A 25,872-nucleotide genomic window follows, 5' to 3' on the forward strand; every position below is an offset into this window, starting at 1 on the left:
TTTCACCCCAATCATCTCAAAGGATTAATACACCAATGGCAACAGTCCCGTTTCTTAGCTCCACCCTTCTGCAGAACTATCCAACATTCTACTGTTATGGTCATGAAAAACCATCTCCAATGAAGGGCCCAATGGCTTCTAACTGATACATCTATTTTTGAGGGGGAGGGGGCAGGTACAAAACAAAATGTGGTGTTTTTAAAAACATGTATTTTATTCTGATTTACATTTAAATTCAAATTGGTCTGTCCAAGTCTCCTCCTTGGAAACAGACATCCCCCCACCCCCCAAACCCATACATAAAAATATTATCCAATGGTCCCATGCCCCATTCCCCTGGTATGGAAGCCCCTCGCCCAATCCCTTTCCGTCTGCTGAGGTTTGTTATTTCAAAGCTTTGGCAACCAGCTCATAAGCTATTTCGATCTCTTCATTATCCGGGCAGGTGCTGGCGAATTCCTCGCGGGCGTAAGCGTTCTTGAGATAACGGTGGATGCCGCGGAACTCTTCGGGGATGGCGAAGCCGCGGTATTTCTTGCACACTACCTGTAGGAATTGCAAGATGAGAAATAACGTGTGTTAAAATCCAGTGTGTTTATAAGAGGGCCTGTGTGCTTGATTGAAGGGAAGATTTGGGTAACGAGTGTACAGGGCAGCATTCTAAGACTCACGGTTTTCGCTTTGCGTAAAGAACCAGGTTTCTGGCTCTTAAGTTAAATTGTGGACCTCCCTGCCCCAGGATGTGGTGATGGTTGCCAACTTGGAAGGCTTGAAGAGGGGAGTAGACATGTTCATGGAGGAGAGGGCTATCCATGGCTACTAGTCAAAATGGATACTAGTCATGATGCATACCTATTCTCTCCAGGATCAGAGGAGCATACCTAATATATTAGGTGCTGTAGAATGCTGCTGCCATCTTATTTGTGGGCTTCCTAAAGGCACCTGGTTGACCACTGTGTGAACAGACTGCTAGACTTGATGAGCCTTGGTCTGATCCAGCAGGGCTTTCTCTATGTTCTTATCCTGTGGTCACAGAGTTTCTCATTTCTATGCTCAGGCTCTCCTTCCAGATTATGTGAAACAGCCAATGATAATGGGAGGACCTCTGACTTATAAAGCGATGTCCCCGAAATGTTGGAAGTGTAACAATGAAATAGGCTCATTTCATCATATGTGGTGGACTTGTGAAAAAGCAAAAAACTTTTGGGACATGATTTCAATAAAATAAGGCTGATCATACAAAATAATGTACCCAAAACACTTGAGATGATGTTATTAAGTATGATACCAGACTCTATTTTCACTCAGAGATCATTTTTGATATACACCACCACAGCTGCAAGATTAATTTATGCAGCTAAATGGAAGACAATGGAAATCCCAGACAAAAGAGACTGGATACAGAAGATGTTAGAATTGGCGGAGATGGCAAAACTTACTGCACTGATAAATCAAAAAGACAATGTACAATTCATGGGTGAATGGGAGGCATGGAGGGTTTACTGTGAAAATGAACTTCAAATGGGGAAACTTAAAGGTTATTCATTGATCTAATCCATCTTTCAAAGAATATGTTTTTAGTTTTAAATAATGTCTTTATTATTACATATAACGCTTAACTATTACAATTTATGATTATTATACTATGGTTGATTTAAAACAATGAAATAAGTATCTTTGGTTTGAAACATTTCGTAACTATAGACAATATTAGGATTAAAATCTTTATACAAAAGAGTAAATAAGTTTATAACAAGATGGAGGGAGATGAAGGGGAAGTTATTATACCTTACTTAAAGATAGAAATGTACTTTCAATAACAATATACTGTTTTTCTTTTGCTGATAACTTTTACCAATTGTTGAAATGTTTGTTCATAATGTTATGGAAAATAATAAAAAATGTTTTTTTAAAAAAAAAAAGATAATGGGAGGATCTCTGAATGTCCTATGGGGATCATTTTTCTTTGCCAACACGTCATCCTCCAGTAGCTCCCTCTACCTTCGGAAACGGGCAAAGGACTTTCTGGGTGGGGTACAGAAGTTCTAAGCAGGCTTGAGTCTGGGCAACTGTTACTTTAGAAACCAACATCAGCCCTCCTGCAAGGCCATTTGAAGAGAGGAAACAGGAGTGTCAAATGTTTTACACCCACAGCGGTAATTTTGGAAATTTCATTTGGTGGAGGGAGAAAGAGAGGGAGGGAGGGAGAAGGTGATAATCGTGCAAAGACTTCCATCACCCCAAAAATCAATCTGTAAAAACTAGACCTCTTTCTTTGGCTGAGGGCGAATTTTGCACAGAGATGTAAGTTACTCGTCACCGAATGTCTCCTGTCAAACAGCAACTCTCAGCGGCACGTCTGATTTGCCTCCATTTTATCTCCCCCCCTTAATGTTAAGAAGCAGTTGGAGTGGCTCACAACATTAAGAAGAATCAAAAACAGCCAAAGCATAAACCACACAAAACAAATGGCAGAAGCAAAAAAGAAGTTTTGCCTCAAAGTTGATGTGAGGTGATATGAATACTCATTCTATGATGTGTGGACCATGTTCACATGTGCAAAGTATGGTATGACATTGCAGGGACCATGAGATAGATGCACACATGTGAATTCTCCCTAAAGTTAGATTTTCCGATAATCCCCTTTCTTGTGGAGGAGAAGTAGTGAACTTTTAGGGGTCTTCTCCCCAAGAACTCCTTTTGTGGGGAGAAGACGTGGCTTAACCTTTTCCCAGTTTAACTTTCAAAGGCTCCTGCCAGCCAAGTGTGATGAAGAGAGGCTAAAACTCTAGAACTCCTCACTAGGGTTTGACTGGTTTTGTCAGGGGCCCTAACAAAACCAATCAAAAGACAGAAAAATGGGAGGAAGCACAAAGCTGTGCATCTGAGCAAAGGCGAATAGCCGAACCCGAAAAAGTCGAGTAATTATTTGGCTTTTGGGGAATCACCCATTCGGCTTTGGGCAGATTCCCCGGTTTTGATATTCAGTCTACCAAAAAAACTGAATATTGCCGAAATGGCTAATTTTGGGATTAATTTTTGGTTCAGGTATATCAATATGCACAACCCTACTCCTCACCCATCACGTTATACACTCAAGGAGAGGACTTCACCTTGACAATGTGAAGCTTTGGCAGCAGGTTGCAGTCGGCCAGAGTGAGCTCATCCCCGTCGAGGAATTTGCGGTTGGACTGGCCCTCGTCTTCAGCACTGTTCTCATCTACCTCCTCGGGGAGCGGTGTCATCAAATAGTTGTCCAGCACCTTCAGCGCCTTCAGCAAACCTTTCTCAAGGTCTAGGGAATGAGGGGACGTTGGGGGTGGGAAGAAGGAGGGATACATGGAACCAATGAAAATCCAAGGAACACAACAAACACATCTGGGAGGATCCAGGTGATAACTATGATAGAAAGGGAGCCAATGGGATTCAAGGAAGGAAGGAAGAGAACAAACCAAGGTAAGAGAACGATGGAACCAATGAGATTAAAGAATTAAGAGAGAAAACTATTAACAGCACAGGAGAAAGACCTGGTGGTGGAAAATGCCATCAAGTAGCAGCTGACTTATGGCGACCTGTAGGGTTTTCAAGGCAAGAAATTAACAGAGGTGGTGGTTTGCCATTGCCTGACTCTGTGTAGCAACCCTGGACTTCCTTGGTGGTCTCCCGTCTAAGTACTACCCAGGGCCGACACTGCTTGGTTTCTGCAATCTGATTTGATGGGATAGCCTGGGCCATCCAGATCAGGGCGGGAAAAGACCTACCTCCTCTCAAAAATGGGGAGAAAACAGCCAATGGGTAATTGAAACAGTTAAATGATGAGAAGGGCTATGTGAAAGGAGGAATGTAGACAGCCCATTTTTTACTTATTAAAGAATACTGAAACATTTCCATCCCATTTCCCCCCCCCCAAAAAAAGAGGGAGAAGAATGGGACCCAAGAGAACAATTAAAAGAACTGGCTTGAGACTCCATGGATAAAGGTAGAAAGGGGTGGAGGAAACCAATAAGAATTAACAGAGTATTAACAGATTTTTGTACTCATAGTAGAAATATAATTTATTACTAGATCATAATTATTGACTCAAACCACCCGAGAAGCCATCTACATATACTAATGAATAGAAACAGTCTGGCATTAGGTATAATATAATTGTTTCTTATTCTATTCTTGTTTCTTATTGTTTATTCTTGAATTTAGTATTGCTTTTCAAGCAATGATGTTTCATATATGTTTACTGTGTTATCTCCAATGGCGTCCTTGGCATGAGTCCATCTATTTAATTTGTAGAAATCTCAATTCTATTTCTTTTTTATCCTTTGTCTTTATTAATATTATAACAAAAAAGAATGAACAGAGTATTAGGCAGCAACCAATGAGAAAGGACAAAAGTAGATTATGAGAAAGTGTCAGTCAATGGCAAATGAAAACAACTAATTTAGAATCAGAAAAGGCAGAGTGAAGGAGGGAAATGAGATTAGCCAATGTAAAGCAAGAGCTAGAGCATATGGTGGGAGGGAGCCAATGATAAAGCAAGGATGTGAGAGTCAAGGTAGGGGAACGGAATGGTAGATATAGTTCAGAAAGAGAAGAAGAGTTGGTTTTTATATGCTGACATTCTCTATGGTTGTGCTGCAGTTGTCTTGTTTGGGGGCTTCTAGAGGCATCTGGTTGGCCACTGTGTGAACAGACTGCTGGACTTGATGGGCCTTGGTCTGATCCAGCATGGCTTTCTTATGTTCTACCACTTAAGGAAGAATCAACCCGGCTTACGATCACCTTCCCTTCCCCTCCCAACAACAGACACCCTGTGAGAAAGGTGAGGCTGAGAGAGCTCTAAGAGAGCTGTGACTAGCCCAAGGTCACCCAGCTGGCTTCATGTGGAGGAGTGGGGAAACAAATCCAGTCCACCAGATTACCCTTCGCCATTCATGTGGAGGAGTGGGGAAATCAAACCTGGTTCTCTAGATCAGGGTCCGCCGCTCCAAACCACTGCTCTTAATCACTACACCACAGTGGCTCTCTTGTATCAGAAAGTGTATCAGTGAGACCAAAGGCCATTAGAAGAAAGTCCATGAAGGTTTGGTAGGCGATGAGATACTCACTGTAGTTGGCTGCTGGATTTGAGTTCTTGATGTAGGCAGAAAACTTGGCAAAGACATCAAGCCCAGCTGTGTTGGATTCTGGGTTGCGAGCAGCCAGCTTGGGGTACCTATGGAAAAGGGCACCAAAATTCACTATCAGGAAACCTCATCCCCAACTACTTCTGAGAGAAATTTCCCAATTAGCCCCACAGCCTCAGTGAGCTCATACTTGGGAGGGCACAGAACCTCTTCCAGAAACTCCTCGATCTTGTTGGTGTCCGTATGGACCTCGTTCCCGTACATCAAGAATGGCAGCTGGCCTCCAGGGCAGAGCTTCTGCACTGTCTCAGTCCTCCTGCAAGGAGAAAACGGGAGCAGTCGAGTGGAAAGAGGCAAAGCTAATTGGATGGGGGAGGACAGTTGGGAGAAAGAAAGGAGAAGCCCCGGTCAGAATCAGTGGTCCGTCCTTCACCTACCTTTTGGTGTCCACTGTGGTGACATTGAAGGTCACTCCCTTAAGCCAAAGGACCATGAAGAGTCGCTGAGAGAAGGGGCAGTTCCCAATTTTGGCTCCATCACTGCCGGCCTACGAAAACAAAACACGGAAGCCCAGGTGTCACTAAACCATATTCCACAATTCACTGGAAACAAACCAAGCTGATCTCCTTCACTTTAGGTTCACCAGAGATTGGAGACAAAGGAAAGAACGGGACTCCATTCCCCTGGGGTGACTTAACTACATACAGCTAGTGCTTTTTTTGTTTCGTTTGGCATTCCCGCAGTGTTCCCTCCTTCCTGCCCAATGTTTTAATTATTGTCTTAGTGTTTTTTTTAATGTTTTTAGCTCTGGTTTTAATCTTTTGTAGGTTTTAATGTTTTTAAGCAGTTTTTATTATGTATGTTTTAATTTGTCAGCCACCTTGGTGGCTGTTCTGGGGGCAGAAAGGAGTGGGATAAATTTTGTTAAATAAATACACAGTCCTAACTTCCCCTAACAGTGTCATGGAGTTAAGAATGCTGCAGGCTAACTCTGGGAGAGGGAGGTGTTTTTTTTTTGTTTTTTAAATGGTGGCAGTTCAAAGTGCCCCTAATAATGGCAAAACACATTCGGCATGATTCAGGGATACGCTTTTCGGCTCCCTTTGAAGTGCCACCACTTTTCAGGTAAGAAACAACACTGGAAAATACCAAACAGGTATTTGGGGGGTTGGTTGGTTCAGCTTTGCCAAACACCCCCCCCCCCAGTAAGGGGGGTGGGGGTGGGACTGGATACACTCCACTCAGCTGCTTGGAAGAGCAGGACCAACATTAAATAAATAAAACACACCACATGGGTGCTCTAAAGTTCTCCACAACCTTGTAAGAGTAAAGTGATGTATATTAGGGCAAAATTAATACTAATCAAAATGGACACTAGTCATGATGCATACCTATTCTCTCCAGGATCAGAGGAGCATGCCTGTTATATTAGGTGCTTTGGAGTGCAGGCAGGATGGTGCTGCTGCAGCCGTCTTGTTTGTGGGCTTCCCAGAGGCACCTGGTTGGCCACTGTGTGAACAGATGGCTGGACATGATGGGCCTTGGTCTGATCCAGCAGGGCTCTTCTTATGTTAGTGTGTTTCACCCTGCCTGTGTGCCCTTCTCTTCCAAGGTATCCCTGCCCAGGGCCTTCACACCATCAAATTGATGTTCACCTCCCCAAAGCCTCCTGCCCATTCTCTTTTGTCCTGTTAACACGGTTTATGGCAACCCCGCAGGGCTTTCAAGGTAAAAGACATTCAGAAGTGGCTTGTTATTGCCTGCTTCTATGTAGTGACCCTGGGCTTCCTTGGTGGTCTCCCATCCAAGTACTAACCAGGGCCGATTGCTTAGCTTCCAAGATCTGATGAGATCAGGCTAGTCTGGGATGTCCAGGTCAGGGCCAACAGGCAAGTCAGCAGGTGATGACAGCAACAACCATGATCAGGAGGTTAGGGGGTGCTGGGACTGCCCATACCAGCCTATGCACGGCACACACAAATTAACACTGCTGGGGTTGAGCTTCTTGGAGCCCTCGCCAAAGGGGTGGGGGAATTCTCCAAAGCCTTTCCAGACAGGCCATGGCTTAATAGTAGCGCATCAGCTTTGCATGCAGATGGCTCCAGGTTCAATCCCCAGCATCTCCAGTTAAAAGGATCAAGAAGCAGGTGATGGGAAAAGACTCCTACCTGCAGCCTCGGAGAGGCATTGCTAGTCAAAGCAGACAATAGGGGCCTTGATGGATGAAAGACCTGTCAACACTTGATGGATTAAGGACCCGGGGGAGGGACCGTGGCTCAGTGGTAGAGCTTGGCACGCGGAAGGTCCCAGGCATCTCCAGTTAAAGGGACTAGGCAAGTAGGTGATGTGAAAGACCTCAGCCTGAGACCCTGGAGAGCTGCTGCCGGTCTGAGCAGACAATACTGACTTTGGTAGACCAAGGGTCTGATTCAGTATAAGGCAGCTTCATGTGTTCATGTGTTTAACAGAAGGCAACTTGGTGCAACATTATACTTTCTGTGCAAGGGGGTTACCGCACTTGTATTCCCAGCGATGTATTAAGAGTTTGAAAATGTTATAAAAAATACTCTTCGCACTTTGTTTGGCCCCGTTAGCTGTGAAGACATCTTCCAACCATTTATAAGCCGTGGTATTCAAAAACCCTTTTAAAGCAATGTTTTTTATAACATTTTCAAACTCTTAATACATCGCTGGGAATACAAAGTGCGGTAACCCCCCAAAACTAACTCCCAAAGGATTTGAGGTATATTGTGCATGCTTGAACTTTTAGGATGGAGAGGGAGACAAGATTGTTCCTATTGTATACTGGAGAGGGCAGCATTTTTGTGAGAGACCGCCGGATTGCTCAATGTGGACTTCACCTTCAGAGAGCAACAATCATCTAGGAAAAGAGAGGCAGTGCTACCTAAAACCACTAGAGGGAAGCAACAAACTAGGAACGGCCACCACGATAGCTGCCACCACGGCACCACAGAGGCGACAGCTTCCCCAAGGAACTGAGCAGGTGCTTGTCATGATCAATAGGTAGCATGCTTGCAATTATTTTTTAAGTCTACGTTTGGATCCAGACAAAACCGATCATTTCCACCCCCTCCCTGGGTCCTCTGTCCTGCCGAAGCACCATTTCATAGAGATCAGTGGCTGCAGTTGGGAGGGGAGAGACAGGAAACTTCCATCCCACTTGTGGGAATTTTAGTCCGGATCTGAACCTATACGCACTCCTGACTATAAAGCGGGGAAATATAGTTTGGCTCTGACCCAACAGGAGCTCCTGACGTGATAAAGTGAAGATTCTCTCCACCCCTGGTGGGATTGCCAACCTCTGGGGGGTGGGGAGGTGTCTGGGGATCCCCTAGAATTACAACTGATCTCTGGACTACAAGGATCAATTCCCCTAGAGCAGTGGTTCCCAACCTTTTTTTGACCAGGGACCACTAGGACTTTTTTGTTCGGTGCAGGGACCCCAAGGTTCAAAATAAAAATTCAGAGAATTTGAAAATAAACTTTAATCATAACTGTTAGTTAAACATTAAACTTAGAATAATATTTGAATGTTTTTTTTTATAATAGAGAACTTTTAATTGAAAATATTAATTTATTATGGGTTTATAACTTTGTTTCGCGGACCTTAATTTTGTTCTCGCGGACCCCTGGGGGTCCGTGGACCCCCGGTTGGGAACTTAGAGGAAGAGGCCGCTTTGGAGGGTGGACTCTGTGGGATTATACCCCGCTGAGGCCCCTCTCTTCCCCAAACACAGGCAGGACAATGCTGCTGCAGTCACCTTGTTTGTGGGCTTCCTAGAGGCACCTGGTTGGCCACTGGGTGAACAGACTGCTGGACTTGATGGGCCTTGGTCAGATCCACCATGGCCTTTCTTATGTTCTGAATCCCACCCTCCTCCAGCTCCACCTCCAACTCTCCAGGAATTTCCCAACTCACAGTTGGCAACCCTAACCCCTGCCCATCAAACTGTCCTGCCATCAGTGACAGGAGAGTTTTGGGAGTTCAATTGGAAGGGGGGGGTTAACTGAAATGAGATTTGTGGAGCTCCGAAAGAGGATCGAGAACACATGGCCAAGTGGCACAAGTCATGGGAGTTTGAGAAACTTCTGGACAGGCGCACAAAGGCCTCCTTGCTTGGCTTAGGCACACACAGTATTCCTATCTGAAAGGCCGACCCATGGAAAAGCGAGTCCCAGGTATGCAGGGTGGCCAGGTCCCACTTCACCACCAGTGAGAGGTTTTGGGGGCGGAGGAGGGCGGTGTTTGGGGAGGGGAGGGACTTCAATGCCATAGAGTCCAATGGCCAAGGCGGCCATTTTTTTCCTGGTGAACTGATCTCTATCGGCTGGAAATCAGTTGTAATAGCAGGAGATCTCCAGCTAGTACCTGGAGGTGGGCAACCCTACAGGTATGTACTGTAGTGTGCACCAGCAAGGCACTTGTTAAAGCAGTGGTTCCCAACCTTTTTTTGACCAGGGACCACTAGGACTTTTTTGTTCGGTGCAGGGACCCCAAGGTTCAAAATAAAAATTCTGAAAATTTGAAAATAAACTTTAATCATAACTGTTAGTTAAACATTAAACTTAGAATAATCTTTGAATATATATTTTTATAATAGAGAACTTTTAATTGAAAATATTAATTTATTATGGGTTTATAACTTTGTTTCGCGGGCCTTAATTTAGTTCTCGGGGACCCCTGGGGGTCAACGGACGCCCGGTTGGGAACCAGTGTGTTAAAGCAATAGAAGGACTTTGTAGTGGCATCGCTGCCAGAAAGCATGCCAACTACTAATACGGAGTCAGAAAGCAGGATTTCCTTTTTTATATATATAATTTTAAATTAAATTTTAACAAAACATACAATATAAAATAAAAAATAAAAAAGAAAGAAAGCAGGATTTCCAAAGCCCCTCCCCTTCAATCTCCCTCCCTCCTTCCCCGCCCTGCTCTTTGGAATAAAACAAGCTCCTTGCGTCCAGATCCCCCCACATGTTAGCACTCCTGGGAACAGCTGGTGGCTGAAACAATAGGGAACCCCCTCTTGGCAACAGTTGCCAGGGAGCGGAGGATCTCTGCCCTAGAAACCAGTGCGGTCTGTTGCTATGGAGACAGACAAGCCATTCAGAGGCCCACAGCAACCACACATGGTGGTTACGGGAACAGAAGGCCTGTCCTCAAGGAAACCCATGGATTGAGGGGCAGCCAACACCCGTTTTCCTACCACCTAGCAACAATTCTACCACCTAGCAACAATTCCGCCGCGGAACCCAACAGGGATACTGAGTTGCTATGGCTACGCCCAAATGGGGTGGTTGTATTAGGGTCGTCAGGTCCTTCTTCACTACCAGTGGAAGGTTTTTGGGGCGGAGCCTGAGGAGGGCGGGGTTTGGGGAGGGGCGGGACTTCAAGGCCATGGAGTCCAATTGCCAAAGCGGCCCTTTTCTCCAGGGGACCGGTTCGCCATCGGCTGGAAATCAGTTGTAATAGCAGATCTCCAGCCACCCCCTGGAGGTCATAGTATATTGAACAATATTCCTTCCCAAAGGAAATGATGCTCACATACACAGCCCACATTTAACCAATAACAAAAATATCCTGAGTATAAACCCAACATAAAACAGGTTGCTACACCTATAATATTGGTACAATGAGCAAAAATTCTTCAACAGCAAACAAGACGACTCCTCTAGTTCGGTAGTCGTTTCGCAAATTGCTTCTTCAGTTATTCTTCTCATATATTGAGCACAAGGCTTCACTGCCATACATGAGAGACCACTAGGGTTCCTTCCACAATTAATTTCAATTCTTAAAGCAAAAGCCTCATTCATACATGAAAATAGACCGATATGGTTCCTTAGCTATAAATAAACAGATTTATTATTATATTATAGTGAGCAGAGCTTGGCCGTACAGTATTTTTTTTGCAAAAGCCGAATAACGGTTCAGATCCTGCGGGCCTGATCCACTAATAGCATCCCTGAATTTGTTTTACTTTCTTAGTCAATGATGTAAAGTCACTGAAATGAGACACACAGCGTAACACCTGGGGTGACAATAAGTGGATCAGCCAGAAATTTATTTTGTCCCACTGGAACGGCATTTGGGAGGACTGGTCCACGATCTACCAAAATAAAAAAACGGTGAGCCCCCGTTCCCAACAAGGAGGGCAACAACAAAAAAATCTTAACACATTGAACTGAAGAAGAGGAGACCAGAATCCATGGGATTTGGTTTTGTTGTTGTCGTTTTACTGTGGAAACAATTTTTTTATTATTTTTAAATGTCACAGTGTTTATTTCTGGTAATCTATAATATAATGTTCAAAATCTACCTTGTAAAAAGATATCTGTAGGATCTTGGGAAGAAAAACGGGACACAAAATACATCCTTCCACTCAGGATTAACCAGTCGGGGATGATTACCAGTTTCAGGGTTACAAAAAGCCTCAATGACACAGTACCCATAGGAAGCTCCCTTATACCAATTCAGACCATCAATCCATCTAACTGAGTATGCTCCATTTCAACTGGCGGGGCTCTCCAGCGTCTCTGCTAGAGAGAGATCTTTCCTAAAATCTGGTACCTGAAATTCCCAGGCGATAACATGAACTGAACCCCGAGATCCTCTGCTTTCAGTGCATATATGTTCTGCCACTGAGCTATGACTCCCTATCCTGAAGTTTAAAGGAACTTGCAGGGGGCACTACACCAACGAGGAGTAGTGGTTAAGAGTGGTGGAGCGGTGGACTCTGATCTGGAGAACCGGGTTCGATTCCCCACTCCTCCACATGAGCGGCGGACGCTGATCTGGTGAACCGGGTTGGTTTCCCCTCTCCTACAAATGAAGCTAGCTAGGTGATCTTGGGCTAGCCACAGTTCTCTTGGAGCTCTCTCAGCCCCACCTACCTCACAGGGCGTTTTTTGCGGGGTGGGGAAGGGAAGGTGATTGTAAGCCAGTTTGATTCTCCCTTAAGTGGTAGAGAAATACAAAAACCAACTCTTCTTCTCCTGTATCCCTCCCCAGTTCTTCTTACCCTTGCCAGGCAGTACCCATAGCCTCTCCCTCCTTTTCCTGCTTCCTTTTCTCTTTCCCATCTACCAGACACCCTACTTTTATCTACCAGACACCCTACTTTTATCTGCCCACCCCCATCTTCAGCTTTCCCTCCTAACCTCCCACTAGCAGCCTCTCCCCAGGAAAAGTCTGGCCGAGTTAAGCAGTGGCTGCCAGCACAGAGCCAGGCCCAGAGTGGTCTCATGACCAGATGAAGCTGCTTTACTTTGCATTGCTCAGTATTATCCTTTCTGACAAACAGTTGCTCTCCACAGTCTCAGGAAATGGATTTTCCCAGCTTGACTATCCAAATAAGTTAATGTCTTCATATGTTCTTGATTTGCATCATGCAGTCCATTCGCAGATATTTGACTTCTCACCAAAGACGACACAACCACGCGTATTTCACTACACAAGCCACCTTCAAGTAGAGTTGCCAACCTCCGGGTACTGGTAAATAAAGGTTAGCCTGCTATACAGTTAGTTAGCAAATACAAAATAGCAGAAAAACAAGCATTCAATAAATGCAAAGTATGTCTTTGTTCAATTTAGGCATATAGTTAACGTACAATTATATAATCATTGTCTGTGCAATATTATGCAGGGTAAATCATAAACAACTTGTAATTACAAATGTCTGAATCCCATTCAAAGAGTCTTTGTGCAAATATCTCGCCAAACTTGCACCCCTCACCCCGCACTCCTCAGTCTCCACCCCCCAAATCTCCCACCAGTGGCGAAGAGGGACCTGGCAACCCTACCTTCGAGGGATCCCCTACATATTCTGTCACCCCGACCCTTATGTTTGCTTTATCTACCTTTTAAAAATGAGAGCCCCCTCCGTTGCTCTCTCTGACTTTTCCTACTCTAAGGAACTGCCAGTGCTTCTGAAACGACCACTTTCCTTCACAGTGGTTAATTGTCCTTATTAATAAAACATCTGTTTTCCAGGGTTCAGTTGAAACCAACGCTCTGCTTGTCCAACGGCTCAAAAAAAACAACAAAAAACCCCGCAGAACCATACATGGAAAAAAAATACAGGCCCTGCCCTGGAACAAGATCAAGCAAGAAGGAGTCATAAATCCGTAAAGTTAAAACCAGCTTCTGGGGAAATGGGTGTGTGTAAGGGGTGGGAGGGAAACCGAGATCGCCGCCTGGGCCCGCCTGCTCTGGCTGTGGGAGGGAGGGAGGAGGGGGGCTGGTTTCCTGAGCTGACGTCATCCTTAGACTTCAAGCTTTGCTAAGAAAGAGACTTTGAGTTCAACCTTTGGATGGCGGACAGGAAATTCCACTCGGAGCAGTCAGAAGTTACCACGCTGGCCCTTGGCCCTCGGCTTATCTTCACCTCCTACTTTCCGCTCCTCCAGAAAGCCCGACGCCCTGATCCGGCTCCACACTATTTCCATTCCTGAAGAACCCAGATGTCCTGCCTACAGACACCCCCACCCCACCCAATGCACCAAGACTCAACTCTGCTCTCAGAGGACCAAGGGATTTAATATATTGCACCCAACCATTTCCCTGTAGAGGAACTTGCTTTGCTCCGGTTGTGGCAGAAGGCAAAGGACACGGCCCCTACGTGTTCTCCCAGAAAACTCTGTCACCCTTTCTATTATTTCACCAGGGTTACAGAAATGGGGGGGGGGGGATCTAGCAGCATTCAGCAGAAGGACCAAATCAGCACCTCCTGAACCACCATTGAACACATGAACACATGAAGCTGCCTTATACTGAATCAGACCCTCGGTCCAGCCAAGTCAGTATTGTCTACTCAGACCAGCAACATTTCTCCAGGGTCTCAGGCAGAGGTCTTTCACATCACCTACCTGCCTAGTCCTTTTAACTGGAGATGCCGGGGATTGAACCTGGGACCTTCTGCATGCCAAGCAGATGCTCTACCACTGAGGCGCAGCCAACTTCCATTCCACTCCCTTTCCAGACAACTTAGAAGTCTGCCATCCCCAGTCCAGCTATGCTTTGACCACTAGTCCTTGCCCTGACCTGGATGGCCCAGACTAACCCGATCTCACCAGATCTCGGAAGCTAAGCAGGGTCAGCCCTGGTTAGTATTTGGATGGGAGACCACCAAGGAATGCCAGGCTTGCTATGCAGAGGCAGGCAATAGCACTTCCCCTTTGAACATCTCTTGCAAAACCCCCATCAGTCACCATAAATCAGCTGTGACTTGACATCACTTTCCACCACCACCTTTCCCAGAGTGCTTTCAGCTTCCCTGATCTCTGCTCATCCGCGGAGGTAACTCCGTTTCCAGGTACTGGCCCTGAGAAGGCCGCCGAACCTTTCAAGGACACCTCCTCTCACAGCAGCTAACCAGCGCTGTCCCTGGCAGGACTCTCCCATTTTCTGTTCACCTCTTTAAAAGTCCGCCTCAGGCGTCCCTGTCGGATTCTGGATTAGGTAGGCCCTACCGGCTGAAAAGGAAAAGGAGCAGGTGGAAATTGGTAACCAGCAGAGCTCCACCCTGGAGCGCGTCTGAACCGTACATACGCACCTGGACCTCAGCCCAGCGGAGGTTTCATATTCCCAGGGGGAGCCCGTCCTCAGGACTCGAAAACTACTCGATGCCACAGACATTTCTCGGGCAGCAACTTTTTGCTGTTGCTAAATGCAGGCAGAGGCAGGAATCAGGAATCCCTACTTCCTTGTCTCTGCCAGTAAAGCATGCGCACACGTAAACACACACATACACGGAGCCAGGAGACTTTGCTCCCAGCCTATACGCCCGTGCCCGAACAATCCTTGCCCTCCTCTTGGAGACACCAACAACCCTCTAGATCAGGTTTTTTTATTTATTTACTCTAACATATTGAAAACCTGGAACCAGTTAACCACACTGTTTAAAGTATAAGTGTAAATAGCATTTGAAAAGCAAAGCAGGATAAAGTCAGAATCATAGAATCACTGAGTTGGAAGGGATCACTGGGGTCATCTAGTCCAACCCCCTGCACAATGCAAGAAATTAACAACTACCTCCCTCCACATCCCCAGTGACCCCAACCCTCCCCCCGCCATGCAGGATCCCACAATCAAAGCACTCCTGACAGGTGGCCATCTAGCCTCTTCTTAAAGACCTCCAAAGATGGGGACTCCACCACCCTCTGAGGCAGCACATTCCACCACAAGCACCACAAACTTACGTCCCCTTTAAAACTCCACCTCCTGCCTCAATCACCTTATAGAGTTGGACGGGCATACAGAGGCCATCTAGTCCAACCCCCTGCTCAATGAAGGATCAGCACAGAGCATCTTTGACAAGTGTTCATCCAGCCTCTTCTTAAAGACTGCCAATGAGGGGGAGCTCACCACCTCCCTAGGTAGCTGATTCCACTGTCAAACAACTCTTACTATAAAAAAAAGTTCCCCCTAATATCCAGCTGGTACCTTTCCGCCAGCAATTTAAACCCATTATTGCGAGTCCTATCCTCTGCTGCCAACAGAAAAAGCTCCCTGCCCTTTTCTAAGTGACCTTGGTCCTGTTCACCCCAAGAACGAGCTCAAGTATCCTGCCTTTTACCCCTAACGTAATTTGTAGTGATTTATTTAGATGCCTAATATTCTCAAATCACAGAAATTCAAAACGGGAATCAACAGAATGCCTGACTAGATGGACCCCTGGTTCGAATTGTTTACCAGCCTGCAGTCTGGCAGCAATTGGCTGGTTTCTGAACTCACAGCAAGGCCCGTGTTTTGGGTAACTCTTGTCAGGCCTGAGTCAGATGTAGGATTGCCCCTGAAAAGCCTGAAAGTTTTAACTTGATTCTTTTCCACTTTGCTATGCTAAACGTTATTGTGTGCATACTTTAAACTGTGCTGGGCAGGCTGGCTGGTTGGCCCCAATTCTGCCCTGCAGAAGCACCCTCCACAGAGAACCAGAGTGGTGTAGCGGTTATGAGCGGTAGACTCCAATCTGGAGAACTGGGTTTGATTCCCCACTCCTCCACATGAGTGGGGGACGCTAATCTGATGAAGCAGGTTTGATTCCCCACTCCTCCACATGAGCGGCAGACTCAAATCTGGTGAACCGGGTTGGTTTCCCCACTCCTACACATGAAGCCTGCTGGGTGACCTTGGGCTAGTCACAGTTCTCGTCGAGCTCTGTCAGCCTCAACTACCTCACAAGGTGTTTGTTGAGGGGAGAGGAAGGGAAGGAGGTTGAAAGCTGGTTTTCTATTTTATATGCCAGTTATATGCTATTTTGAAAGGTGCAGGTTTTCTACTTTATATGCCCGTTTTATATGCCTTAAAAGGTAGAGGAAATCGGCATATCAAAACCAACTCTTTTTCTACTTTTAAGCTTATGGCTCCCCTATATTCCTGGCCACGTATGTGACCCTCAATTTAAACAGGAGAAGCAGGCACACATCAGAAACTCACAGGTGAACTCCCTCACTGGGCCACCCCCCTGGTTTGTGGAAAATTGTCTCCCCTCTGAACCTGGTCCCACTTGCTGGCTCTATCAATCCGCACCGGGGGCAGGTTTAGAATTAGATATACTAATGATGCTGGCAGACCAACAATACACCCAGACAGCTCTGCACGTTCCCAATGCCTCGTCTAAACTGGGCCGCTACTCACACAAAGCATCTGAGTGAGCAATACACCAACCCAACTCCCATCCAAGCTATACACCCCCATGGTGTCAAGATTTCTCACTTCAGTTGCTCTGCTAAAGTGTTCGGAGGAGAGCCTGATACACTAGTAAATCCTTCTGTCCCATCAACTTCATGTTCAGGCTCTAGTCTAGATTCAGCACATGGTGCTTCTTCGCGCAACATGTGGAACTGACCGCCACAAGACAGCCACTAGCTTAGAGGGCTTTGAAACGGGGCTTCAGACAAATGGATGCTCCACCAATGGCTGTCAACCATGAGGGCTCAACGGAGTCACCATGCGTAGCGGCAGTGCCCCTCTGAGTGCCAGTTGCTGGGAAGCAGCAGCAGAGACTTTGGCTGCCGTGCCCCCTGGCCTGCAGGCTTCCCAAAGTCATCTGCCCGGCCACTATGGGAGAGAGGATGCAGAACTAAATGAACAACTGTTCTGATCCAGCACAGTCCTTCTTATGTTTCCGGTACACTCATGCCCAAACAGAAAGTATAGTGTCTTCAGGAAAGGGGGGGGGGGGAGACTAAAGTTGAGAAAGTTTGGGAAATCAGGCTCTAGTCTGCGGGGGCAAAAGTGTTACAGACCCTCTGGCTGCCTCTGGATGTCATCAAGCGCCACCTAAGATTGACAAAGCCAACTTGGCAGTGCTAAGATCAATTAACGCTTTATGTTAAATTAAACGAGGACAAGCATTTGCCTGCCTGCTGTGGACGAGCCAGTGCTACCTCAACCTCTAAGCCATTTCAGGAACCTTTCAACAACAACAAAAGACAAACCGGCCACACCGGCTGCTTTCCCTCCAAGAAAATGACAGAATATCCTTCCCTAACCTTAACAGAGCTTAACTTTGGCTGCCAGAAGCCAGCAACGCGACCCGGTCTCTCCACAAAGAGCCAGAAGTCCCAGTTGCCACTCAACCCTCTGCCCTGCGGCTCTCTGTAGAAACAAGTGCTGCCACTCTGGGAAGGATCCGAGGTTGTTGCAGGGCACTGCTTTCTCCCGGGTGTTCCCATAGCATGCATTTCCCACCACACACACAGGGAGAGGTACAGCCTTGATCCCAGTAGGCGTGGGGAAGTGCAAGAATGTGGGAGCGACGAAGGAGGCTGCGAGCCAGAATTCAAACCGCAGGCGGAGACGGGAGGCTCCCGGTTCCTGAACTTGGCGTCCCTTTCTGAAATCCGGGCGGGCCTTTCCCTGCCAGCCTCCACAGCCCCGGCACCTGACCAGACAAGGCCTTTACCCTCTCCCTGCCCAGACTCCGTGGGCGAGCACGCGGCATTTCCCTCCCTTGTCCTCGCTTGAACTGGGCTCCGTGGAGGAGTGAATGGAAGCCAGGGCAAAAAAAACATGGCAGCGGCCAAAGCAAGGAAATGGGGAAAGAGAGCGGAAGCGAAGACGTCTCCGGCCCAATCTGTAAATTGTGGAGTCCACAACCAAAGGAGATAGTAATGGTAACAAACATACAGGTGGATTTAAAAGGAAATCGGACGGATTCACGGAGGAGAGATCCATGCATGGCTACTACCCATGACGCTAAAGGGGACCCTCACATCCAGAGGCAGTAAACCTCTGCATTCCAGTGCTAGAAAGGCAAAGAAACCTTTGCCTCTATGTCCTGTTTGCTAGCCCTACGAGGGAACTGGTTGGCTGCTGTGTGAAACAGGATGCCGGACTAGATTGGAGGGGCCGTGGCTCAGTGGTAGAGCATCTGCTTGGCATGCAGAAGCCACAGCCCTCAGTTTGCAAGACCCAAGCAAGGCTGTTAACAACAGGACATTTTGGAGAACATTGATTCATAGGGTCGCCATGAGTCGGAAGCAACTTGATGGCACTTAACACACACAACAGGTTCTAGATCAATCATGGAAAGAAGGCCGGTGGGCTTACCTGAGTGGCAAATTAAATGGTTCTGGGTGGTGATTGTCTTTCTGCTGGCCTTTCTGCTCAGATTTATGATATGTTTGCTATTTTATGGCCTGAATATAAGCCCAATGGATCTCATGAGGAACAGACATGCACCACCAGACAACTGAATCCATGAGCAACCAAATGGCTGAAGCACCAGATACCTCCAATTTAAAAGAAACTAGCCAAGATGTACTGATCCAAAGCATCTCTGATATATAAAATGTATGCTCAAAGCTGTTCTTGTCCAGCCTCTTCATTGGTATGCATGACTTTTTTCTATACTGATCCAAAGCAACTTTGATAATAAAATGTATGCTCAAAACACACACACACACACACACACACACACACCAGAACCCAGCATTCCCTGGAAAGTTGTGCTCCACAACTGCCTTTTGTCTGATCCAAGAAAAATACAGAAGCAAATGGCTGAAGCACCAGATACCTCCAATTTGGAAGAAACTAGCCAAGATGTACTGATCCAAAGCAACTTTGATATATAAAATGTATGCTCAAAGCTGTTCTTGTCCAGCCTCTTCATTGGTCTGCATGACTTTTTTCTATACTGATCCAAAGCAACTTTGATAATAAAATGTATGCTCAAAAACACACACACACACACACACAACAGAACCCAGCATTCCCTGGAAAGTTGTGCTCCACAACTGCCTTTGGTCTGATCCCAGAAAAATACAGAAGCAAATCACAGGAGCAGACTCACACAGGCTTACAACGTGGGCTCCTGCCCATACATACACCTCCGTCAGCCAGGTGGCTCAGGTCCAGAGGGACTGGGACACTAAGCAGAGAAAGACAGAAAGACGTCAAGCTAGGTTGTGGAGGGTGGGAGGAGACATTGGCGTGGATCCAACCTTAAGCTGGAGGAAGCTCCACAGACTGGAGGAAAGTTTCCAACTTTGCTTCATGGAGTGGTAGGAGCCACACCATCGACCCCAGGGAACAGAGGGAAAGCGTAAATGAGGAAAATGCTTATTTAACTTTTAATATGCTATCATAACAAGATGCGAATTCTACGACAGCAAGACCCCATAACGGCCCAGGGTTCCATACCTTTTTAGGGTGGAGCGGGGGCACTGCCCCGAGGGCAACCGTCCCGTGGCAGAGCTGGGATGAGAGCCAGGGGGCGGCAACAGCTAGGGACCAGCGTTAGCTCCCTATGGAGCAAACAACTCCTCTGGTGTAAAGGACTCCTTGAGAGAAAAGTCTAGCTTGGGAGTAGGAGCAGGGCAACAGGGCTCGTCTCAGGTAAAAGTCTCCTTGAGAGGAAGGGCTTGCTCGAGAGCAAGAGCAGGGAGATAGGAACTAGGAGCGGGCAGGTAAAGAAGGACCCAAGGCCCCAGCTGAAAGCAGTAAGGGGACAGCTGACTGAAGGCAGTGGGCAGGAAGTCTGGGGGGCCTTTGCCGACAAGAAGGCCCTATGCTCCCTGGAAGGGGCAGAGGCTGGCATTCCTGGCCCCGAGGGCAGCCAGGAAGGACTTTGCATGCCTGACCCAGGCAAACGGGCTACGCCCTGGCTTAACCCTGCAGGAAGGGCACAGCAGCCAAGGCAGGAGCTTAAGGGCCTGGGAGAAGGACTCGGGCAGGGAAAGCAGCCCCAGCAGCGAGGGGTCAACGGAGGCTAGGAGTCGCGAGCTGGCTGAGCCACAGGTCCCTGGCTGCCCTCCGAAACAAGCCCTTAAAGTACAACTTCACAGTTCTGCAGGCAAAGCCAACGTGAGAGCTGGCGTGATGTGATGGTTAGAGTGTCCGACCAGGATCTGGAAGAACCAGGTTCAAATCCCCAGTCTGCCATGGCAAGTTGCTGGGTGACCTGGGGAAGAAGAAGAGTTGGTTTTTATATGCCAACTTTCTCTACTGCTTAAGGCAGAACCAAACCGGCTTACAATCACCTTCCCTTCCCCTCCCCGCAACAGACACCCTCTGTGAGGCAGGTGAGGCTGAGAGAGCTCTTAAGAGAGCTGTGACTAGCCCAAGGTCACCCAGCTGGGCTCAAGTGCAGGAGTGGGGAGACCTACCAGGTTCACCAGATTAGCCTCCGCTGCTCATGTGGAGGAGCAGGGAATCGAACCCGGTTCTCCAGATCAGAGTCCACCGCTCCAAACCACCGCTCTTAACCACCATGCTGGCTCTCGAGACAGTCAGTCTCTCTCAGACTAGCTTACCTCACAGGGTTACTGTGTGGGTAAAATGGAGGTTGAGAGGAGAATGATGTAAGCTACTTTGGGTTTCCGCTGGGGAGAAAGCTGGTGTATAAACAAAACTAAACTAAACTAAAGCAGATGCCCTACCACTGATTCCCGGTGAAGTTTCCACATGCTGGAGGCTTTCGCCCCTACCTTCTGTGTTAACAGGCTCTATTTGAGAAGTGGAGAAGGGCCCAGAGGCCCGGTAGAAAATACACTGTTTTCCCTGCCGGCGTCCTACTATCAACCAAGGGGTGCTGAGGATATTTCTAGTCAGAAGCCTGTGCAGTCTCTTGTTCACCATGTTTGGAACGAGCTTTAGTCTCCAGGATGTGTGACTGTGCGTACAGGATGGGAACCTCAAGAAGTCTAGCTTCTCTGCTGTGAACTGGTTTCAACCACAATTCAAGAGATTAAAATCTGTTGTAGAGTCAGCAGGGCGACCGGAAGAGCTGCTCGCTGCCACGCAGGCCCTAGAAGCAGGCTGGCTTCAGGGATGCCAGCTAGCAACCCCGAGACTGGGCTATTTACCTATAAAGATGCCAATAAAGATGTGTCTACGGCTGCTCCCGCCTCTTTCTTAGAATCATAGAGTTGGAAGGGGCCAAACAGAGGCCATCTAGTCCAACCCCCTGCTCAATGCAGGATCAGCCTTGAGCATCCCTGACAAGTGCCTCTGCTGAGGGAGCTCGCCACCTCCCTAGGTAGCTGAATCCACTGCCGAACAAGTCTTGCTGTAAAAAAAAATGTTTCCTAATATCCAGCCGGTACCTTTCCGCCTGCAATTTAAACCCGTTATTGTGAGTCCTATCCTTTGCTGCCAACAGGAACAGCTCCCTGCCCTAAGTGACAGCCCTTCAGAGAGCAATCATGTCCCCGCTCCGCCGCCTCTGCTCCAGACTAGAACCGCACACTATACTCCGGGTGTGGCCTGACCAATACTTCCCAGTCTGAAATATGTTTCAGGATCATGCTGGCAAGTGGGGGAGGAGGAGGGTAGAAATGGCCACTGTTCACATTTTTTTTTTAATTTAAGGTGATTATGATTATTTATTAAACCAATAAAGGGAATACAAATGGTTAATTGGGAAACTGTTCAGGGCAAGTAAATGCCTAATCTAAGGAAAGGGGACTATATACTAATAAATACAACAAGGAATGAACTACCTAATTACACTCGACTGTCTAAAAAGAACTAAAGGCAATATCTAACTGCAAAGCAAAACAAGAACTAATACAACAAGAAGCTACAAAAATCTAGTCACAACCACCTAGGAAATAAATGATGGCACACAAAATAAATCAATAAAGAAAAATGCGAAAACCAACAGCTTAAATAACAGGGGGAGATCCAATGATTTCAACGTATGTACAGAATGTAGAAAACCGGAGAGTCTCAACATTTGAGGCTCTCCAGTGGAGCAAATGGTTTTGTGATCACCCCCCCCAGTCCATAAGATAATGCCTTCCCCACCCCTTGTATAACAAAGGCCAATCCTATGGGGAAATGGTGACCCCCTCCCCCCAATATCCGAGTTACATGGGTGTAAGCAATAGTGGAGGAGAGAGCATCTTCAGGCCTTGGTTGAAAAAAGGCATAGGGGCAGATGACAGCAGCTGGATGTTCACTTTTGTGTGTGTGGTGAGCAAAGATCCCATGGCCTGGTCTGGGATATACTTAAACTCACCAACCTCCAGGCGGGGCCTGGAGATCTCCTAGTATTACGATCTCCAGGCTACAGCGATCAGTTCCCCCTAGAAAAAAAAATACCGCTCTGGAGGGTGAACTCCATAGCATGAAGGTCCCTCCCCTCTCCAAACCTCACCTTCCCCAGGACCCATCTCAAAACTTCTAGCAATTTTTCCAATCTGGAGTTGCCAACCCTAGACACACTCCTCATTCAGGCTATAGTGCTTTGCACACACTTCAAAAAACCACCCCCAAACATTTTTTTATCACGCCCAGTTTATAAAGTCCCAAGGCAGCTTCCAACAATTAAAAGCAAAACAAAGACTAAACCAAAGCTGCCTCTTAAGATTAGCTAATAAAACCACAGCAGCAGAGACACGGGCTTATAAAACCAGCAGCTGTCAATTAAGACCATAACATTAAATCACTGGTTCCCAACCAGGGGTCCGTGGACCCCCAGGGGTCCACGAGAACTAAATTAAGGTCCACAAAACAAAGTTATAAACCCATAATACATTAATATTTTCAATTAAAAGCTCTATTATAAAAATATATATTCAAATATTATTCTAAGTTTAATGTTTAACTAACAGTTATGATTAAAGTTTATTTTCAAATGCTCTGAATTTTTATTTTGAACCTTGGGGTCCCTGCACCGAACAAAAAAGTCCTAGTGGTCCCTGGTCAAAAAAAGGTTGGGAACCACTGCATTAAATCAATCAAAGCAATAAACACGATGTGAACAAAGAAGCGAACAAACCAACATTGCCAGCATACAAATACTTGGGAAATTTTTTCTTTTCTTTCCAAGTTTTCTCCTGGCGCATGGAATGCAACAAGCTAGGCAACAGATGAAGAGTTGTGGGAGAGACTTCCTGGGAACCGGGTCCCAGTGAATTGGGCTGAGCCTTGCTTGAGTCAACATAAACGGCACGCAGCAAAACAGGAAGTGGCGTGGATTCAACCTTCGGTGCCGTGCCACTCACCGTTCCTGCAGCCCCTTCCGACCTCCCCCCCCCCCCCCGCAGAAAGATCATTCCTGGGGTCGCCGGATCTGTGTGGCGGAACAAACCATGTGGGCTGGTGTGCCAGGAACATGGAGAGAGGGACAAGGGAATGACACCCACACTTTTCCTCAAAGGAGCGAGGCTTGCAGAAGAGGGAGGAGGAGTGATCTCAACCCCTGGTCCTTTCTCTCTCCAGCCCCCTAACCAGCACGGCTATTCTCCCATGCAGGTCACACACACACACACACACACACACACACACACAGATCTTGGTCATTATCTTTCCGGGCATCAGAAGGGGCTGCAGGAACAGAGAGGAGCACAAGAGAACCCCACGTTCTGCGCGCAGTATTTTAAGAACATTTACCGAAGCAGCTTTTTAAATACTTCCTACCAACCTGAGAAGGGAATCCCTCCTGAGGAAATAATAATCCTTCTGTGGTCTGAAAGCACAATAAGGTGAGAACGCCTCAGAGGCCAAAAGGGAGGACCGGCTTTAGCAACCACAGCTGTGCTGTTTCTCACTTCCTGGCACTTAAAAGTAAATGATGTATTCTAGCAACCACAGCCTGCTTGGTGCTGTCCGCACCAAACTTTAGGCTACTTTTCCCCGAGGTCTGTCTCCAAAGCACGAAGACGGGGAAGAAATCTGAAACAGATTCAAACTATTTCACAGACACGTCCTCTTCTTGAGGCATATTCACAATTGCTTTGCAATCCACTCTTCTTGTTGTTTTAACTGATAATTGTGTAAATGAGTCTGGACACGGGCATTGTTTACAAGAAAATAACTTAAGATTGATGCTAGGGATGCTTTCTTCCCTCTTTTTCGGAAACGGTCTTACCTACAAGACTTGGACGGCTTTCCCACACAAATCTATGTTTCTGCGGTCTCTAGAATATATCACTGTGGTGTACTTGACATGAGGCTGCCCCTGAAGATAATGTGGAAGTGTTAATTCATTCAGAATACGGTGGGCTCATCTGATGACTGGGACCAGCTATCATGTTCAGATTATGCCTCTATTAAAACAGCTTCATGGGATGTCAGTTTGCTTCCAGACGCAATTCAGCGTACCTGTACTCAGCTTTAAACTCCTTCACGCCCTGGGAGTAGGGCTGCCAAGTTTCTCACTATAGTGGGAGACTTCCCACTCCGGCAGCCCTTTACTCCGCTGCTGCTGCCTAGGACTACTGGGGAATAAATGGTGGGGGGAATCAGTTGCAGGGACACCCCTTCCAGGGCAAACTTGGAAGTGAGATAATCGAGCTGGGCTGACGTTCTAGGATTATGGCAAAACCATGGAGTTTGGGGTGAATCCTAAAGCATCTCATCAGTGTCGCAGGTTCATCCCTGCCACATGCCCCCCGTCCCAATGCCCCCATTTTCCCACTGGGTGCCAGGGGCTGGCTGGCAATCCTATCTGGGAGCTAAATATCCAAAGAGCTGCCTCTCCATATATGAGCCTGCACACCAGCTTCGGTCAGCAATTCCTCCAAGCAGTGTGGTTGCTCCCATGGTGTAGTGGTTAAGAGCGATGGTTTGGAACGGTGGACTCTGATCTGGAGAACCAGGTTTGATTCCCCACTCCTCCACATGAGCGGCGGACGCTAATCTGGTGAACTGGATTTGTTTCCTCACTCCTACACATGAAACCAGCTGGGTGGCCTTGGGCTAGTCACACTCTCTCAGCCCCACCTACCTCACAGGGTGTCTGTTGTAGGGAGGGGAAGGGAAGGTGATTGTAAGCCGGTTTGATTCTTCCTTAAGTGGTAGAGAAAGTTGGCATATAAAAACCAACTTCTTTTTCTCATGTCCTAAGAACAACACAGTGAGACCCTTATCAGCTAGGCTTTAAAAAGAAGTTTAGTGGGGGGAAATGCTTCTATTGTCTGTACAAGACTCAATGTAAGAGTGTAGCTGATACCACAGGGCCACAACTCAAAAGTGCCTAACCCAAGTTTTAATTAATCTCTGTCACTTGATTTGAAGGGACTTTGCATCAGAGGCAGCGAGAAACTTCCTTATTTAGTTAATAGCATTTCAACAGAAACTAGATGTACAGGAGTGTGAAAAGGCCTGGAAAAATGTCCAGAGCTGCCCAGCGAAACAGAAAAAGACCATCATCGAACCATACCTAAACCTGTGGTATTCAACTGAAAACTGCCATTGGATTTTCTTGTACGTGTAGCAGCATCTCTCTGTCTCTACGCCAAAACCCTTCGCACTGGAAATGAGAGTGAAACCAATTTTATAC

At 46.9% G+C, this 25,872-nt stretch overlaps 1 protein-coding gene across 1 annotated transcript in view; it reads right to left on the bottom strand.

The window, feature by feature from the left end:
- Positions 1-354: 354 nt before the first annotated feature.
- The window catches only part of CLIC1 (chloride intracellular channel 1), a 41,652-nt gene continuing 16,134 nt past the window's right edge, over positions 355-25,872 (bottom strand). Inside the window, exons 2-6 of the mRNA XM_056850872.1 lie at positions 5,558-5,667; positions 5,311-5,436; positions 5,103-5,209; positions 3,114-3,295; positions 355-546 (exon numbers count right to left, since the gene is read on the bottom strand). Coding sequence (XP_056706850.1) covers positions 385-546; positions 3,114-3,295; positions 5,103-5,209; positions 5,311-5,436; positions 5,558-5,667 — 687 coding nt within the window. The 3' untranslated portion in view covers positions 355-384. The remainder of the gene's footprint in view (positions 547-3,113; positions 3,296-5,102; positions 5,210-5,310; positions 5,437-5,557; positions 5,668-25,872) is intronic.

This window comes from Euleptes europaea, chromosome 1, assembly GCF_029931775.1.
Source record: "Euleptes europaea isolate rEulEur1 chromosome 1, rEulEur1.hap1, whole genome shotgun sequence".
Taxonomy (NCBI): Eukaryota; Metazoa; Chordata; class Lepidosauria; order Squamata; family Sphaerodactylidae; genus Euleptes; species Euleptes europaea.